This window comes from Microcebus murinus, chromosome 27 (assembly GCF_040939455.1).
Source record: "Microcebus murinus isolate Inina chromosome 27, M.murinus_Inina_mat1.0, whole genome shotgun sequence".
Lineage (NCBI taxonomy): Eukaryota > Metazoa > Chordata > Mammalia > Primates > Cheirogaleidae > Microcebus > Microcebus murinus.
In genome coordinates, this window is record NC_134130.1 from 13,404,983 (window position 1) to 13,424,116 (window position 19,134).

The following is a 19,134-nucleotide window of genomic DNA, read 5'->3' on the forward strand; positions in this document are numbered from 1 at the left end:
GTGACATCAGAAAATGAGAGGACTATTTCTTTCTCTCTCTTTTCTTTTTTTTTTTGAGACAGAGTCTCACTTTGTTGTCCCGGCTAGAGTGAGTGCCCTGGCGTCAGCCCAGCTCACAGCAACTTTGAATTCCTGGGCTCAAGCAATCCTGCTGCCTCAGCCTCTCGAGTAGCTGGGACTACAGGCATGCGCCACCATGCCCGGCTAATTTTTTCTATATATATTTTTAGTTGGTCAATTAATTTCTTTCTATTTATAGTAGAGACGGGGTCTCGCTCTTGCTCAGGCTGGTCTCGAACTCCTGACCTTGAGTGATCCACCCACCTCGGCCTCCCAGAGGGCTAGGATTACAGGCGTGAGCCGCCACACCTGGCCAAGAGGACTATTTCTTGAGATCCTGAAAATGATGGGGAGCCTATCTCTAGCACCAAGCAAAATGGGTATTTCAGCGATTTGGTGGTAGCTAACTCGTCTTTTATTGATTTTCCATCTCCCTAACACGGTTCTTCATGGTATACTTTCTCAGTAAGTAGCTCTTGACTATTCATGACTCTGAACACAGGAAAGGGAAACATTGTAGGCCATCCCAGGAATGCATTTCGGCCCTCAACTTAACTAGAAAGAGGGCATAGCAAGAAGCTTCCACTACTTACTACACTAAAAAGAATGTTTATAAAGCTGGTCAAGCCCCATGGGTGAGCCAATTAGGGGCTTTAGTTCCCTCTCCAAAAGATTAGAAGGTGTGGCATCTTTTTACAAGGAAAGACTATGCTTAGGCTTAACATTCAATTCACACTCTTCATCCCTAAAGGGGATGCAAGAAAGCAATGTTACCATTCTTTCTGTTTCCTCCCATAGATATTCTGTGCATATATATGCAAATATGCGTGTTGCACACACACATACCCTACGTCACATAACTGGTCTCCATTTTCAATTTTCTGGTTTCTTCCCTACCCAATATATTTAACTTATACCCATACTTAATACCCATGGTATTAATCCTTATTGATTTTAATAGAAGTTGAATTTTTGAATTGAATCAAAAAAAGCTTTCATTCAACAAATATTTGATTTTTTTTTTTGAGAGACAGTGTTTTGCTCTGTCACCCAGGCTGTAATACAGCCCCATCATAGCTCACAGTAACCTTGAACTTCTGGGCTCAAGCAATTTTCCCACCTCAGCCCCCTGAATAATTGAGACTACATGCATATGCCACCATGCCTGGGTAATTTTTTTATGTTTTATTTTGTAGAGATAGGGGAGTCTCACTATGTTGCCCAGGAACTATCATAGCTCACTGCAGCCTCGGACTCCCAGCGTGCAGCAATCCTCCCACCTTGGCCTCCTGAATAGGTGGGATTACAGGTGTGAGCCCATAAGCATTTAATCTGAGCTACATGCTGGGTCTATACCAGTGAAGAAAGCAGAGTTTCTGCTAAAGTTTAAAGTCTAATTTGCAAAATCATAATAAGCTATTAGTCTAAAATCTAATTTCTGTTAAAAAATATGTACGTATATGAAATAACTACAGGAAAACTACTAATGTGCTTAAATGCTTGATCACTAGTGGGGCTATAGGCTACAGGTGGAGATATCTGTATATCAAGCCCTTATAAAAATAACTAGCTAGAAAACTAACTTGAAAACCTACTTTTCCTTCCACTGAAATAGAGAAACTGGAGATAAGATTCAGTCTTCAAATCTAATAGTAACCTAACAGTGGTAGCAGGGTGCGGTGGCTCACGCCTGTAATCCTAGCACTCTGGGAGGCCAAGGCAGGTGGATTGCTCGAGGTCAGGAGTTTGAAACCAGCCTGAGCAAGTGCGAGACCCCATCTCTACTAAAAACAGCAAGAAACTAATTGGCCAACTAAAAATACATAGAAAAAAATTAGCAGGGCATGGTGGTGCATGCCTGTAGTCCCAGCTACTCGGGAGGCTGAGGCAGGAGGATCACTTGAGCCCAGGAGTTTGAGGTTGCTTTGAGCTAGGCTGACCATATGGCACTCTAGCCCAGGCAACAGAGTGAGATTCTGTCTCAAAAAAAAAAGAAAAAAATATATATATATATACATATACATATATATATATATATACATATACATATATATATATATATATATATATATATATCTCCCTAATGGGGTAAATAACCAGTATACTAATTCCAGTTCATAAAATTTATTTATTTATTATTTTAAGACAGAGTCTCACTCTGTTGCCCAGGCTAGAGTGAGTGCCGTGGCGTCAGCCTGGCTCACAGCAACCTCAAACTCCTGGGCTCAAGCGATCCTCCTGCCTCAGCCTCCCGAGTAGCTGAGACTACAGACATGTGCCACCATGCCCAGCTAAGTTTTTCTATACATTTTAAGTTGTTCAGCTAATTTCTTTCTATTTTTTTCTTTTAGTAGAGACAGGGTCTCACTCTTGCTCAGGTTGGTCTCAAACTCCTGAGCTCAAACAATCCTCCCACCTCTGCCTCCCAGAGTGCTAGGATTACAGACATGAGCCACGTACCCGGCCAGTTCATGAGATTTAAAATCCAATGCAGTTCTAGCTACGCAGAACATCTGTGTAGGTGTAGCAGATGCTGTTGATCGGCTACCTAACACACTTCTCTAATCTGCCCCAATCAAAACTGAGTTTTGGTTGGATGGCCACAAACCTAGTTTCAACACATGGCATCCCGTTCTTCATTGCTAAGGAATTTTGCAGGGGTGGGCACATGACCCAGCTCCAACTATGAGATGAAAAGAGGTGTCTGTCGTACGGCTTCTAGGAATGGTGTATCACCCTGATAAGAAAAAGATGTGAACACAGAAAGACCTTTTGCCACCACTTGACACCTTTCCTCAACCTTGCTTTCTGCTTTGGACACCACTAAATGAAGACGTGATTTTTGGAACCGTGGCAGCCATCTTGTAACCAGGAGGGATGATGACACAACTGTCACCCAAGGACAGCAAAGTGAAAGCATCAGACAAGCTTCCATCACTGATGACACTGTCAAGCTACTGGGCCAACAATCTTGTGATGAACAACCTCTGGCCTCCTTGTTAGGTAAACAGTAAATGGCCTTATGGTTTAAACCACATTAGTGGAAGTAACCTGAATGTGTGTGTGTGAAGGAGCATGCGTGTATGTGCGTGTGTGCCTGTAAGCAGGATTTTCTATTACATAGCTGTGATTCCGGACCACAAGTTTATCATCTGCAGAGAGGCAAAGAGAGAGAAACAGCCAGAGACACTGTTAGGTGGTCCAAATTCACATGCTTTGGGGGTCAGAAGTAAGGATGAGTTAAGAGAATGGAAAACACAAACAAGATAAAATTGCAACTATCTCAGCTGGAGCTGTCCTTGCCTTTTTTATTTATTTATTTATTTATTTATTTATTTATTTATTTATTTATTTATTTATTTATTTATTTATTTTTGCCTGCCTTGAAGAACTTTAGAATATACTAAATATTGACAGCTGTTTAGAAACGGCTTGAAGAATGTGATTGCAGAGCCTGGAACCCGTGGGTATTTAATAAAAGTTGACAAAACAAAACCTTTTATGAGGTTCCATTTTTTTTCCTATTGAATTGAAGAATGCAGACGAAGTCGGCTAATAATGCTTGTAAGGTATGCAAATCCCCTCTCTGATGTCTTCGCTTCTTTTCTTGGAAAAACTCACTTTTAGAGATCACGCTAGATGCCATGAGTTTAGATCAGTGTGATCCTGAATTACTCACTCAAACAATGACTTGCTTTTGATATCTTTTCTACGAAGGTGTACAATGCCGTTCCCATCACACCTGCACGTGAGCTGCTAGCTTGACACAATTTAATTTCAGGATGCACAATTTCATTGTTGTTTTCCCCTTTGATTGTTTTCTACCCTCAATAGCTTTAGAATCATTTCTCTTACTTTCCACTTCTGCCACACTCCAATGTGGAGGCTCCAGGCACAGAGGAACCGGCTTTCTTCAGGGCAGTCAGTTCTCAGATGGTGAAGGAGTCTCTCATTATCTTCACCACAATGGGAAGCCTCCTGTTCTAAGAAGCACAAAAGAATTCTCCATCCCCCCCCCCCCCCCCCCCCCCCCCCCCCCCCCCCCCCCCGTCCTCTGCATCCTTCCTCCCTCCTACCCTTTGTATACTCAACCCTCAGAGGGGACTGGGGACAAGGCTTCTGAACCCTGGGCATTTGGGGTTTCTAGATTCTCTGCTGCAAGACGAAAATAAAAGAAGCCAATGGATGCTGATGTGCTGAAGTGGGGGATTATCCTAAAAACTGAGATAATCCCACAGCACTTTTCAAGAAAAACAACTAGGCAAAACTCCTGAATCATGGAACCATTATATCCTCGGTCCTCTTCTAACAGTCACAACCAGTGTAAGTTCTTTTTCGGCGTTCAATGGTTTTTCCATTTGCCAACACAATCTCTAGGCAACAAATATTTGAGTTATGCATTATATAGTCAAGTGCTCTGAAATACCTTAATTATTAAAAGTACATGATAGGCCGGGTGCGGTGGCTCACGCCTGTAATCCTAGCACTCTGGGAGGCTGAGGCAGGAGGATTGCTCAAGGTCAGGAGTTCGAAACCAGCCTGAGCAAGAGCGAGACCCCGTCTCTACTATAAATAGAAAGAAGTTAATTGGCCAACTAATATATATATAGAGAGAAAAAATTAGCCGGGCATGGTGGCGCATGCCATATGTGAGACTTTAATTTCAATTTTAAAAGATTAAACCATTCATTGAGCACCTGTTATGTATCAGGCAACGCGTTAGGCACTGTGTGTATGTACAGCTATGTTTCCTTTCCCAATACCTCATAGCAATTAGGGAACTAGACAACTGATCCCATTAGGAAGTGACATGATCAGATGTGTTGGTTGTACAGAAGAGAGTTTGTAAAAGGGAGAGACTACAGGGAGTGAGACGGATTAGGGAAACTATCATAACGTTGTCTGTATGAGACACAAGGTGGGCCTGAACTTTGTAAAAAAGCAGCTTGGAGAAGACAAAGGAAGAGAGGAAAAGAAGCGAAAACCAGTCCCACAGTGACTGATCAGGTGACCGAGCAATGGTGATGGTCTCACCCAATGGTGATGGTCTCACCCAATGGTGATGGTCTCACCCAATGGTGATGGTCTCACCCAATGGTGATGGTCTCACAGGGAGCAAAGAGGACAGCACTAGAGAGCGGGACCAAATAGTGAGATCCTTTCAGACACGTTCAAAGCCTCACAGGATAAAAAGGAGGTGGTTTACGGGCTTCAGATGAAAGTATTAGGTCGAGAGACAGGCTGACACCAAAGATACCGACAGAACAGACATCAGCGTACGGCAGTAAGGGAAGCTGTTCAGGACTAGATGATTGGTCTGGGAAGAAGCATAAATATAGGGGACAAAAAACAAAGATGAAAAGCAGAACCCAGAAAAACACTAATATTTAGATAACAAGAGAAGGAACAGGAAGGGATGGAGGAGAATCACAAAGAACACGAGTAGCACAGGCTGGTAGGAAAACCATGCATGAGTCCCTGTGATCAACGCGGCTCTTTAGGATCGAGCTTTGGACTGGCTCACCTGTCTCCTCTCCTGCGACCTCCCCCAAACCTGCGCTCCAGCCACTCGGAACTTCTGCTAGCTCCCTGAGATGCAATGTGCTTTCTACTTCCATGTCTTTGCACCTCCTGTTTCCTCTGTCTGGAATTCCCTCCCTATCTTAATGGTGTTACAAGCTCTTATTCTTCCAGAAAGTTTCTCTTGGAGGCCTTTGCTGCATTCCCCAAGCAAAGGCCACCGCTGCACTGGACCAGAGCTCCATTATCAAAGTCATCACGTTCTACCTGTTTAGTCTGTCCCCCACTGTACCATAGTTCCACGAGTACTTTCGCCTCTGCATTTAAGATGTTTTCGCCTCTGTATTCCAGGGCCCCACGTGACATCTGGCATGAGTGGTATTACACACACTGTTTAAGGACACAGACTTTTTTTTTTTTTTTTTTTTTTTTATTTTTTATTTTTTTATTTTTTTATTTTTTAATTATTTTTTTTTATTTTGGCATATTATGGGGGTACAGATTTTAAGGTTTCAATAAATGCCCATTTCCCCCCCTCCCCCCAAAAGTCTGAGTCTCCATCATGACCATCCCCCAGATGGTGCACATCTCACTCACTATGTATGTATATACCCGCCCCCCTCCCCCCTCCCACCTGCCCAATACCCTATTACTGTAGCACCTATGAGGACACAGACTTTGACGGCCAACACACATGGATGTAAATCTCTCTCTCTTTTTTTTTTTTATTGAGACAGAGTCTCACTTTGTTGCCCAGGCTAAAGTGAGTGCTATGGCATCAGCCTAGCTCACAGCAACCTCAAACTTCTGGGCCCAAGCGATCCTCCTGCCTCAGCCTCCCGAGTAGCTGGGACTACAGGCATGCGCCACCATGCCCGGCTAATTTTATATATATATTAGTTGGCCAATTAATTTCTTTGTATTTATAGCAGAGACAGGGTCTTGCTCTTGCTCAGGCTGGTTTCGAACTCCTGACCTCGAGCAATCCGCCTGCCTCGGCCTCCCAGAGTGCTAGAATTACAGGTGTGAGCCACCGCGCCCAGCCGATGTGAATCTCTTACTCTGCCATTTACTTGACTTGGTGGTCTTGAGCAAACTACTAAGGCCCAGTTTCCTTATCTTTAAATTGGGATGATTATTGTACCAATCTTATAGAACTGGTAGGAGAACAAAATGAGAAAACACATGTAAAGAACTTGTGGTAGAGGTTGGCACACACCCAGGCTCAGTAAATGCAAGCATCTTGGTTTCAGAGGGAAATGTAATAGCAGAAAATATGAATGATAACCTAGGAGCCTGGTGAGAAGGGCTTCAGGAAGAAAAGAACGGTCAACACAATCAAAACTGCTAAGAGGCCAGGTGTGATGGCTCTCGCCTGTAATCCTAGCATTCTGGGAAGCCAAGGCGGGCGGATTGCTCGAGATCAGGAGTTTGAAACCAGCATGAGCAAGACCCCATCTCCACTAAAAATAGAAAGAAATTAATTGACCAACTAAAAAGATATATATATATATATATATATATATATATACACAAAAAATTAGCCGGGCATGGTGGCACATGCCTATAGTCCCAGCTACTCGGGAGGCTGAGGCAATAGGATTGCTTGAGCCCAGGAGTTAGAGGTTGCTGTGAGCTAGGCTGATGCATGGCACTCACTCTAGCCTGGGCAACAAAGTAAGACTCTGTCTCAAAAAAAAAAAAAAAAACTGCTAAGAAGTTTAGTAGGATTAGGGCTGCCAGTTTGCTAAATTCTCAACCGAAGCACCCTTCTCACCCACCACCTGGGTTGCTTTAACCTCGCTGTCAGGCTCGGCCTGTGGACTCTATAACCAATGAAGACCAAAGAATTGGGAGAAAAAGAAAAGTAATAAGAGCAAAGTCCTAGAATAGGTAGGAGGAGATGCGCTGAGGAGGAGATGCACTGAGTTCAAGATAATTCTTCCTTTCAAACAGGAAGGAAGCAAGCAGGAATATGTGAAAATAGGGATGTTTAGAAGTGGATGTATGTTCCTGGTTTGCTTTCATAACTGAAGAGGGTGGCTATAAAAGAGGCATTCATGAATAAAACATTTTGTACTGTAAGATGAAAGAATTAAGTCAGCTATACAATGATCCAAGCTTTTATCAGAGAGATAAGATTTTCTAAGTTGGCATCAAGGTCTCCCTCCTATCCAATTAGAAGTCTGATTTAGTCACTAGCCCTGGTACTCTTGTACATTTTAGCTCCTTATATTTATAAATGCATGTTTTCTTAAAGTAAATATTCATCGGTTTCTAAATAAACTGTATAAGCACCTCTAGCAAAGCTATACAAATAATATACTTAGTAACTGTCTTGGATAGGTAATAGCTCAAAGTATATTGATTTGTTGGATATTATGTTTAACTCAATGGTGCAAATTCACAAAACAAACATTTTTCCTTAAAAACTAGCATTATGAAAGTGATTAGTGCATATAATTTGTTATATATACCTATTATTCTGAAATTTACAAGCTCACACAATTTAAGCAATATCACAAGATTATGCATCTAACATTTTCCTTCAGGTTTGTGATTATCAGCCATTATGTGGGGCAGGAAATTGTTTAAAACAGGGTACCCCCAGTTCCAGAAAGAGTTTATTTGACTTAATTCCAAAATGAACTAGGCTAAATAACCTTATAAAATTAAACTGAGGACAGATAGCAGAAGAGAAACTCAGTAATCATAAAAACCTGCAGGAAGACTTTATAAGACCGTCCTTTAAGACGATCAGAAAAAAAAGTCAGACAAACACAATTTATATTAGATCATACACTGCAGAAAAAAATGATGTGCTCTTTCTACCTCTATTACCATAAGAGTTGAATAAAGGTTAATGGATTTGAAAAACTGCATTTCTAGGAGTCTGGCTTTTAATACCAAGTGCCTGGCACAATACCATCCATTGTCAAAGAAAACTGTCGAGGTGAATAACTTGTATATGAGACAGTGTGGAAGATTCGAGGAGATTTGTTACTATTTTAGTCTAGTGAAATAAATCATTTAAAGAAACAAAACTGTTTTTACACCTGCTCAGGTAAAACAAAAGAATGTTTGCTTAATTTCATTAAAAGGAAAAATAAATTCCAGATGTAGCACTTGACAATAATGTAGATCTGGATGTTTCCTCTAATGTTTTTTTTTTTTTTTTTTTGAGACAGGATCTTGCTCTGTTGCCCAGGCTAGAGTGCCATGGCATCAGCCTAGCTCATAGCAACCTCAAACCCCTGGGCTCAAGCAATCCTCCTGCTCCAGCCTCCTGAGTAGCTGGGACTATAGGAACACACCACCACAGCCAGCTAATTTTTCCATTTTTAGCAGAGGGAGGCTCTCGCTCTTGCTCAGGCTGGTCTCGAACTCCTGACCTCAAGTGATCCTCCTGCCTCAGCCTCCCAGAGGGCTAGGATTACAGGTATAAGGCACTGCGCCCAGCCATTTTCTCTAGTTTCTTAAAGCTGTGAGATGCTATTCTCAGGCGGCAAGACCGACTTTTCTTTGGCTTCTTGTTGGGCTGCTCTTCTGTCTCCCATCCCCTAAACTTGGGCATATCCCCAAAGGATCTGCTTGTGGTCACATGTAATACAGAAAGTGCCAACAGCATGCCATCTGCCCAAAAGGTTCTGTTTTCAGCCTAAACTCTAATCAAGAAATGAGCTGTGAAGCTGTAATTTAAAATATCCTTCCCATCACCCATGGCTCACCAAACAGTGGTCATGGTCAAATACACATATTCAAGACAAAAAGACACTGGTTAGAGACATTATTATCACGTTAACAGGTATATACTGGTGGAACTTTTGCATAGTAAAATGACAGAAGCAAAACACCCCAGAACTCAGATGATAAAACTTAGTACTTTAAATTAATCACATTAGCAGCAAATAAGATGAATGTACAAATAATGACCATGGCCTTACAACAAGGAAGTTATCAACCTCGGCACAGACATTCGGAAAGAACAAAAGGGAATTCAGAATGGGATCAGGCTGTACATGGAAGAAAAGAAATCCAGACTTCCTAGTGAAAAGGCACAGAATTTCACACTAAACCTTGACTGGACAGTGTTAATAATTGCAGAGATATGTTTAAGTTATTTTATCTTCCAATAAATGTAATTTCATTCTAGTCTATGTCCAGTTATTCCCTACAAATTCTTTTATTACCTTCATAAAGTCCTGAATTAAAGAACTGCTTCCAAGTATTGTTATAAAAAGATACCTTGTGTAATACCTGGATATTAGTCAATGTGATCAGTATTAATTGGCTACAAAGTAGGAGACAAGGACTGATTAATGAAAGATAAAATTGGAAAAATAATTGGTATCATTTCATGGAAATGAAATCCCAGCTCATGCCTGTAATCCCAGCCCTCTGGGAGGCTGAGGCAGGAGGATCACTTGAGCTCAGGAGTTCAAGACCAGCCTCAGCAAGAGCGAGACCCCATTTCTACTAAAAACAGAAAAATTAGGTGGGCAAGATGGTGCACACCTATAGTTCCAGCTACTTGGGAAGCTAAGGCAGGAGGATGCTTGAGCCCAGGAGTTGGAGGTTGCAGTGAGCTATGATGATGCCACTGCACTTTAGCCTGGGAGACATAACAAGACTTTGTTTCAAAAAAAAAGAAGGAAAGAAAAGGAAAGAAGGAAGAAAGAAGGAAGGAAGGAAGGAAGGAAGGAAGGAAGGAAGGAAGGAAGGAAGGAAGGAAGGAAGGAAGGAAGGAAGGAAGGAAGGAAGGAAGGAAGGAAGGAAGGAAGGAAACCAAAAGTATAGCCTTAGCTTATAGTGATTTATGAAGATTCAGGTGAGAAAATATTTCCTGCGAAATGTTTTTTAACCAGTTCTAATCACATCTGTGTTACCTCCTGATCCAACGACAAAAATAATGTTCTGAGTCTTGCTTGTTTGATACCAGCCCACTTTGTGTTAACTTTGTTCTCACCCTCTGTGGCAGATCCTATTTTGAAAAGTGGCCAACATCCCCTCCCCCCTGCTATTTTTACAATGTAGTGTTGACATCCATCCCTCCCATCGAGTGATGGCGTGCATGTCCCCTCCGTTTGAATCTGGGTGACCACTGAGACTGCCTTGACCAAGAGTATGACAAAAGAGACCCTGAGTGACTTCCAAGGCTAGTTCATAAAGATGCCTTTCACTCCTGCCATGATTTCTCGGAACCCATTCACCATGCCGTGAGCACGCCAGGACACCAGCCGTCCAGGTGGAGGGGACTCACACAGGCGTTCCAGCCAATAGCCCCAGCCAGCACTGGCCACCAGACATGCGAATGACAAACCTTAGGTGACTCCTGTCCCAGCCATGGAGTCATCTCCAGCCTTCTAGTCACCCCAGCTGAGTCCTCATATCCTCACAAGCCCTGCCCGAATTGCACATTAGTGACAAAGCACGTGACGATTGTTTTTGAAGCCACTATGTTTGAGGTGGTGTGTCATGCAGCAACAGATAACTGAAACTATTTATATATCCTTGCAACAAAAGCTAGATATACAGGCTATTGAACTCAGGTCTGTTTGTGTCACTAGAAACAGATAATTATCTCCTTAATATTACATCATCTACCCATGTAATAACCCTTTATAAAAGCATAAAATGCTAATCTTCTTCAAAACTTGTAGTGAGTGAAGCTTAAAATCCCCATTTCTCATATTATTGCTCATATTCAACACAGCTGATTTAGAAACTGTTTTCGAAGCCTCTGGGAACTCTCTGTATTCATCAAGTAGGGTATGAGATGTGACATGTTATTTTCTTTTTTCTATTTGTTTTTTTGATATCGTTTTATTGCATGCATTTCAAGTTCAAAAACAGCCTCCTTCCCAGATATGAGTACTCGTCTTGTACCTTCCCACGATGTTTAGATTGGAAATTATGCAAATCATATTTTAAAAACCAATGCTAAAAGCATATTAATGCCATTAAGGTTTTCTAAATCTACATGTACATACTTTTTTCTACAATCTGAAAAATTGTCCCAACCTCTGCCAGAAGGAATAAAAAAATAAAATAAAATATGAAAAACTCAAAATATTTAAACTCACAATAGAAAGTCCAGAAATGCATTCATGCCAGTATGTCAACTGATTTTTGACAAAGACACACAAAAAAGCATTTAAAAGAAAATATGGGAGGAAATCTTTGTGACGGTGGGTTGGAGAAAGTTCCTAAATACAACAGTAGAAGTACAATCCCTAAAAGAAAAAAATGATCATTGGACTTCATCAAAATTAAAAATCTTCTCTCTGAGAAAGACACTACAGAGAATGAAAAGACAAGAAACAGACTGACAGAAAATATTTTCAGATCATATACCTGACAAAGAACTTTTCTCCACAATATGTAAATAACTCTCTAAATACAACAATAAGGAAACAACAACCCAATTTAAAAGATTGGCAAAATATTTGAATAGATAAGTCAACAAAGAAAATAAAAGGATGGCAAATAAGCACATGGAAAGTGTTCAACATTAGTCATTAGGGAAATGCAAATTAAAACTACAATGAGATACCTCTACATACGTACTAAGATGACTAAAAGAAACCAAAAAATGACAATGCCAGATCTTGGCAAGGGTGCCGGAGCAACCAGAACTCTCATTCATTGTTGGGAGGAATGTAAAAACAGAGCGGCCACGCTGAAAAATAGACTGATGGTTTCTTAAATTAAACATACACTTGCCATGTGATCCAGCAGTCCCATTCCTAGGACCCAAGAAAAATGGAAACTTATGTTCACACAAAAACCTGTACGCAAATGTTTAACAGCAACTTCATTCACAATCACCCCATCCTGGAGACAACCCACCTGTCCTTTGTCAGGTAAATAGCTACACAGTGGAACCGCCATGCAATGGAATACTACTCAGCAATAACAGGAGCAGAATGTCTGCACGTGCAAGAATTACAGCAACCTTACAGTCATTATGCTGAGTGAAAAAACTCAATTTCAAATGATTATTTTCTGGATGATCCCACTTCTATGACATTCTGAGAAAAGTAATACTATAGAGACAAAGAACAGATCAGTAGCCACCAGCAATTCGAGGTGGGAGGGGTGTTAACTCCAGTAAGAGTAGCATGAGGGAATAGTTCAGGGAGATAGAACTCTTCTGTCCCTAGATTGTGGTGCTGATTACACAACTCTAAGTATTTGTCAAAACTCACTAAAGTATATAAAAAGCAAATTTTACTCTATGTAAATTTTTAAAAATGTTATATCTAAATTAACAATGTTACTACATAGTTATAATTATGTATTGCCTTTTTCTCCCATTCCTTCACTGCCTAAACTAAATTATTGTCTGTTGTAACTAAAATACTTAGCATAATATGAGAATTAAAAATACAATATCTTGACAAGCATAGACAAACAATGGAATTAATAACAGAAGATTAATAACAGAAGCTGTGGTGGCAATGTGGCTGCAGTCCCAGCTACCTGGGTGGCTGAGGTGGGAGAATCACTTGCACCCAGGTGTCCCAGGCTGCAGTGAGCTATGAGCACACCTGGGAATAGCCACTACACTGCATTCCAGCCTGGGCAACATAGCCAGACTCCATCTCTTAAGAATGAAAAGGAGAGACCGGGCACGGTGGCTCACGCCTGGAATCCTAGCTCTCTGGGAGGCCGAGGCGGGTGGATTGCTCGAGGTCAGGAGTTCGAAACCAGCCTGAGCAACAGCAAGACCCAGTCTCTAGTATAAATAGAGAGAAATTAATTGGCCGACTAATATATATAGAAAAAATTAGCCGAGCATGGTGGCACATGCCTGTAGTCCCAGCTACTTGGGAGGCTGAGGCAGGAGGATTGCTTGAGCCCAGGAGTCTGAGGTTGCTGTGAGCTAGGCTGACACCACGGCACTCACTCTAGCCTGGGAAACAAAGCGAGACTCTGTCTCAAAAGATAAAAAACGGAATAAAAAGGAGACACTGAAAAACTTAAAAATGTAAGCCTAATTTGTGTCTGTTCAGGTAGATTCTCCATTAGCCCACCTCATTCTCAGAATTATTTTTCTCGGGACGATCATGGAACGGCAGAGATAACTGAGGAGCTCTCAGGGAAGCCAAAGCTAAGGGAGGGTTTAGTCTGTCCTCTTAAAAGCCATGACACCAGAGACATGCTCTCCCAGAGAAGACAGAAGTGAAAATGTAATTCAAGTTATTCTTACGGTGGATGTGAGCAATGAAACTTATCTCAACTCTGCTGTAAATCCTACAGTTGAGTCAAGGTAACCCAAAGGAGAAGTCCAAGAACTCCATGAGAATGGTTACAGATAGCCAGGAATGACAAGAGTGGTAGGAAGGGCCCTCTTGACAGTCACAATGCCTAAGAATTGGAAAAGGAAGACAGTAAATAATAGTAATTTCAAAGTAAGGCATCATTAAGACCAAATTTAAAATCCCTTTGTTTGGATTTACTAGCTATGAACTTGCGTATGTAGCACTTTAGTTTCTGGAAACCCACATTTATGTATCTGGAAAATGGGAATACCAACATTTCCTTCATAGGAAATGTTTTCCTTCATTTCCTTCATATTATTGTGAAAACAATGTCTCAGCACCCTGCATGGCTCATTGTAAATATTTCATTATCATCATATGGAAGGCCTCTATATTTTTTGTTTGTTTTCTTTTTTTTCCTTTTATTTCATCATATTATGGGGGTACGAAGGGGGTACAAATATTGTTAGGGTTACGTATATTGCCCTGGCCACTTTTTTTTTTTTTTTTTTTTTTTTTGAGACAGAGTCTCACTCCGTTGCCTGGGCTAGAATGCCATGGCATCAGCCTAGCTCACAGCAACCTCCAACTCCTGGGCTCAAGCAATCCTCCTGCCTCAGTATCCCAAGTAGCTGGGACTATAGGCACAAGCCACCATGCCCGGCTAATTTTTTCTATATATACATTTCAGTTGACCAATTAATTTCTTTCCATTTTTAGTACAGACGGGGTCTCACTCTTGCTCAGGGTGGTCTCGAACTCGTGAGCTCAAACGTTCCACCCACCTCGGCCTCAAGGTCTCTATATTTCTACAGCAAAACAAAGAACACTAGTTTGCCGCCATGAATGAAATGACACCAATACCCAGAGATCTTTGGGAAGGACTGAATCATGAAACAAGAGAAAGACACTCAATTGCACTGGCACCAGTGACAGAAAATGAATTACAGCTCCTCCAAGTCTCACAGGAATTGATGCCAGGGCAACTCCCATCAGAGTTTGCCAGGAAGATGGTAAGGTCCAGAAAGATGCTAACAATGTTTTACACTTCAAGATCTTAGTAAGTACTTATTTAATTAATTCAATTAAATTCTCTGGAAATGGCCATAGGAATCATATGGGTCTCTTAATGTATATGATATATAGAGACAGGTTATTTAAAAACTCAGTTGCAAAAACTACCATTTCTTAATCTTTTACAAACTTAGAAAATGAGTAAGGTATAAACACGGGCTCCTGCCCAGGAAATCTGTCTTTCTATTTTGGTAAATAATTTGACTTACATGTTTGAAGAAGTAAGTGAAACTTCTTACCTTAGTTATCCTGGATATAAAATGAAGAAACGGTGCCACTTTTCTTAAAAAGAGAAAAAAATGGAAATACCTAACATCTTAGAAGCCTGAGAAGACAGTGTCTATTGGTAAACTTTTCTCTCCTTCAACAGAATGAAGTTGAAGGTCATTTCTCCTTGACCTTTTCATTTCTTGGAAACCCAGATTTCAACTGCACTGTGTGAAGGTACTGAACTACTTTGGAAATTTCATGCTATATCAGCATTTTCCAAAAGCTTTAAAAAAAAATCTTTGGGAAAATACCAAGTTGTAAAAAATAACATCTATAGTATATAATATGTAATTCTAATAACATATTAAATAATTAAAAGAAAATAGAAATACAGAAAATAGATGCAAACATGAATTCAGTCATACAGTGACATTTTAGGTATATGCAAACTTAGGTATTATTTAGGCTCATGTTTAGAGGAATGATCAAAACAAAAAGCTGAGAAATAACTATTTTGTCTAAATATGTAGAAAGGACCCTATAAATAATGCAAATTTCCAAGAGCTTTATGTTATCTTCATCAAAAATACCTACACCTGCTAACTAGTCAGGTTTTTGTCCTTTTCATTTCTTTATCTTTAGGGCATGAAACATTACTATATGCTAACTAAATGTTTCTTGAATATATGAATCGCCACAAAGCATATTTTCATTGAAATCAGTAGTTACCTATAATAATTTATCAGTTATGTTTATATTCACCAAAAGTCTTTCCAAAAATATTTTTATTTCTAAATTTCCATTACATAATTAAAACAATGAGCAATGAACTTGTTTCAAAAATCCACATAATGTCTTTAATTAAAATCTTCGACTCTTTTGGACTTCTGTGCTTTTTCAATTATAATTTTTCTCCCCAACCATGGTTCAGAAAGAGAAAAATAATTCAGATTTTAATTTAATTCCAATTCAACCCAGAATTGATTTGAAAAAGAATTCTGAAAAAACATGGAAAAACACATCAGGAAACAGTAACACAGGGTAAAATACAACGTGACTGGGGCCTACAACATTCACCACTTAGCAGGACAACACAGCTATCTATCCCTTCTGTTTTCCTATCTCTAATTTGCTCCAAATCACTTGCAGGAAAATGGTGATACTGCAGCTAGAGGTTGTCAGTACTTCTGTTCCACCCAACTGGCTGAATCAGACAGACTGAAAGGACTAATAATTCCAGCAACCTATTTCTACATCCTATGCAAATTAATGCACCAATCACTAAAAAATACTTCTCTAAGGTCATATAAATGAAAGCCTGAACAGACGACGCCAGTCAATAACTTGAATATTGCAGCATTATGTCATTTTACACAGTTTTTAATTATGAGGTCTTCTAAATCAATGACCTTTCTTGCAAATTTTTTTCTAGTAACTATTTTCATACATACTATTTCTTAGATCAACAAAAGTGTTCTATAGAATGAGATTTCATAGAGATTTTTATAAGTACATATATTCTATTTAAATTAACATATTTTACTTCCTCAGTGTATATAAGTGTACATTTATACATACATACATATAAGCCAAGCAAATTAAAAAATTATTTTTTGCTTAAAATGTGATTTCTCTTGTATTTGCAAGTAGCAATAATTCCACCTTCATTCTTACATGCATAACCATCACAAATACAGACTTGATGATACCTACAGCAATTCTTCAGCAAAAAAAAAAAAAAATACCTCTAAGTGTAATTAAAAATACATCGTCATAAAATTAGAGTCCTGGATCTTATGAAGATTTAAAACCCTATTTCTTTAGGACACAGACTGCCATAAAATTTTGCATATTAATTTTTAGTAACTGCATAAATACATGATCATAAACAAAGGTTGTCCTTAATATAACACCACCTACACATATTAAAATCTAAATGTGGCCAAGACTTTGTTAGGTGTCAACCAAATTTTACTGTCACGTTTTTATAAATTCTGGAGTTTTGTTCTTAAAAATTTCCACACTGTCAGGGAGAAAGACCATTCTGCTGGGCATTCCCTTCCTACCCAGATAGTACCCATCGACCAATTTTACCCTGTTTCTAAACAGGATTCCAATTCTCTTTGGTACAGAGGTTTTTCACTTGCAGTGAACAGATCATATTCCCACACTCACACACGATCCCAACAGGGCAAGCGCACAACTGCTACTCCTGTGATAACCTAAAGTGCTAATGCTGTAGTTCCTGGCAATGGTAGCAGGAAAAAAACCCAAAAAAATCCTTCTAGATACCAATCGCAGATCACAACCAGATGGAGTACTCCCTTGTTTTAATGTCACCGTACAAACAGAAAACAGGGCTTATTCAAACAGCCAAGGAAATGTGCATCCCCCCTTGCAGCGCTGGGGGAAGCTGTTTGTGTCTCTGCAGACGTGGGGACAACGGGACACACGCTGTCACTGCTAGCTGTGCCGCATGGCTCACTCGGGGCTGCAGCTGGGTGCAGCTCTGCCGGAAAGTTGGGGGACGCTCAGTGCCCCCGAGATCAGGCGCTGGCTCCCGCGTGGGGGGAGGGGACGCGTCCCGCAGCCCCCTCCCAAGGTCCCAGCCGACCGGGGTCTGGGGTACCTCCCCGCACCCCAGGGGACCCCGGTTCATCCTAACGGTCTGGCTCTGCAGCGGGTCATGTGACAGCTGGGTGTGTGCCCGTGCGCGGTGGGAGGGCCGAGTGTGCGGGTGTGAGTGCGCGCGGTCAGAAGTTACCCGTCTGGTTTGGGGGAGACGCGTGTTTTTCGGGGTGTCGTGTGTGTGTGTGTGTGTGTGTGTGTGTGTGTGTGTGTGTGGCTGAGGAGAAGGAGGTTTGCAGAGCGGGCCGGGCCGGGCGGGGCGGCCAAGTTTCCAGCGTCCGCCGTCCCGCTCCTCGGGAGCCTGTGCCCTGGGGCGGGTCCCGTCCTGGGGCCGCGGGGACCGTGGGGCGCGGCGCCCCCCGCGCGCCGGGCACCCACCTGACGCATCCGCGGCGGGTTCGGCGGGGTGCGGGCCCCGCCCTCCGGGGCCGGGGAGGTGGGAGAAGCCATCTTCCCGCCGCTCCGCGCGTCTTCCTCCGCTCGCGCCCGGCTCCCGCGTCCCCGCCGCGGGTGGCAGGGCCGGCCGTCGCCCTGGCCCGCGGCGCCGGCCGATGCCCTCGCCCCCGCCGCGCGCTCCTACCTGCGGGCCGGGGCCGGGGCCGGGGCCGGGGCCGGGGGCGGGCGCGACCTTGGCCGGGGGGCCGCACGTGCGCGCCGCGGGCTGCGGGCTGCGGTGGCGGCGGCGCGGGGAGCGAGGAGGCTGTGCGCCCGCGCCGCCGCTGTGGCAGTGGCCGGCAGGGCGATGAGCTCATGGACAGCTCCCAGCAGTCTGTCCGTGCGCACCACTGGCTGCCGCGCGCGGGAGGTGGGTGGGGACAGGGCGGCCCCGCGCGGGCGCTCCCGCATCACGGGCGGAGGCCCCCGGCTGCTGGGGCGCGTCCGGCTCGTCCCTGCCGGTCGCCGCGCTCACCCCCGGGTCCCCATGCGTGCCGCGCTCGCGCTCGGGCCCCGCGTCGACGGGCGCCCACCGCCTCCAGCCCCGCGCACGCACTCTTTGTTCTGCCACCGCTCCCCGCCGAGGAGGACGCGCCGGGGCTGGGCGCGAACGCGGGGTGCCAGAACACGGGGTGCCACCGCGGGTGCAGTGCGCTCGGCGGGGTGTGTTTCACGCTTTGGGCGTTTCCCCTCCCTCGAGATCCCGCTTGCTTTCCTTGCTATGGGAAAGCATCTTCCAGCTACCGTCCAGGGCCGTGACCTGTCCCCTCCTCACCAAGGCGGGGACCCCACTTCTGCATCTCTGTGAAGAACTGAAAAGACAGGGCCAGGCTCTGCAGACCTGTCTGAGCAAGGGCTTGAGGCCCGAGTCCTGGGTCCCCCAAAGGCCGCCGACCTTGTTGGCAACACTCTTTCCCAGGGATAGTTAGAGCCAGCCTTGACT

General features: G+C 42.8%; 1 protein-coding gene across 4 annotated transcripts in view; it reads right to left on the reverse strand.

Annotated features, from left to right (window-relative positions):
- Positions 1 to 18,261, reverse strand: part of ANK2 (ankyrin 2) — a 559,765-nt gene extending 541,504 nt beyond the window's left edge. For 3 of the 4 annotated variants that reach the window (XM_075998068.1, XM_075998071.1, XM_075998065.1), the window contains exon 1: positions 18,135 to 18,260. In XM_075998068.1, the coding sequence (XP_075854183.1) occupies positions 18,135 to 18,206 (72 nt within the window). In that variant the 5' untranslated portion in view covers positions 18,207 to 18,260. Of the gene's footprint in view, positions 1 to 18,134 lie in introns of all 4 variants that reach the window. The other variant, XM_075998052.1, reaches the window with a different exon arrangement.
- Positions 18,262 to 19,134: the final 873 nt, after the last annotated feature.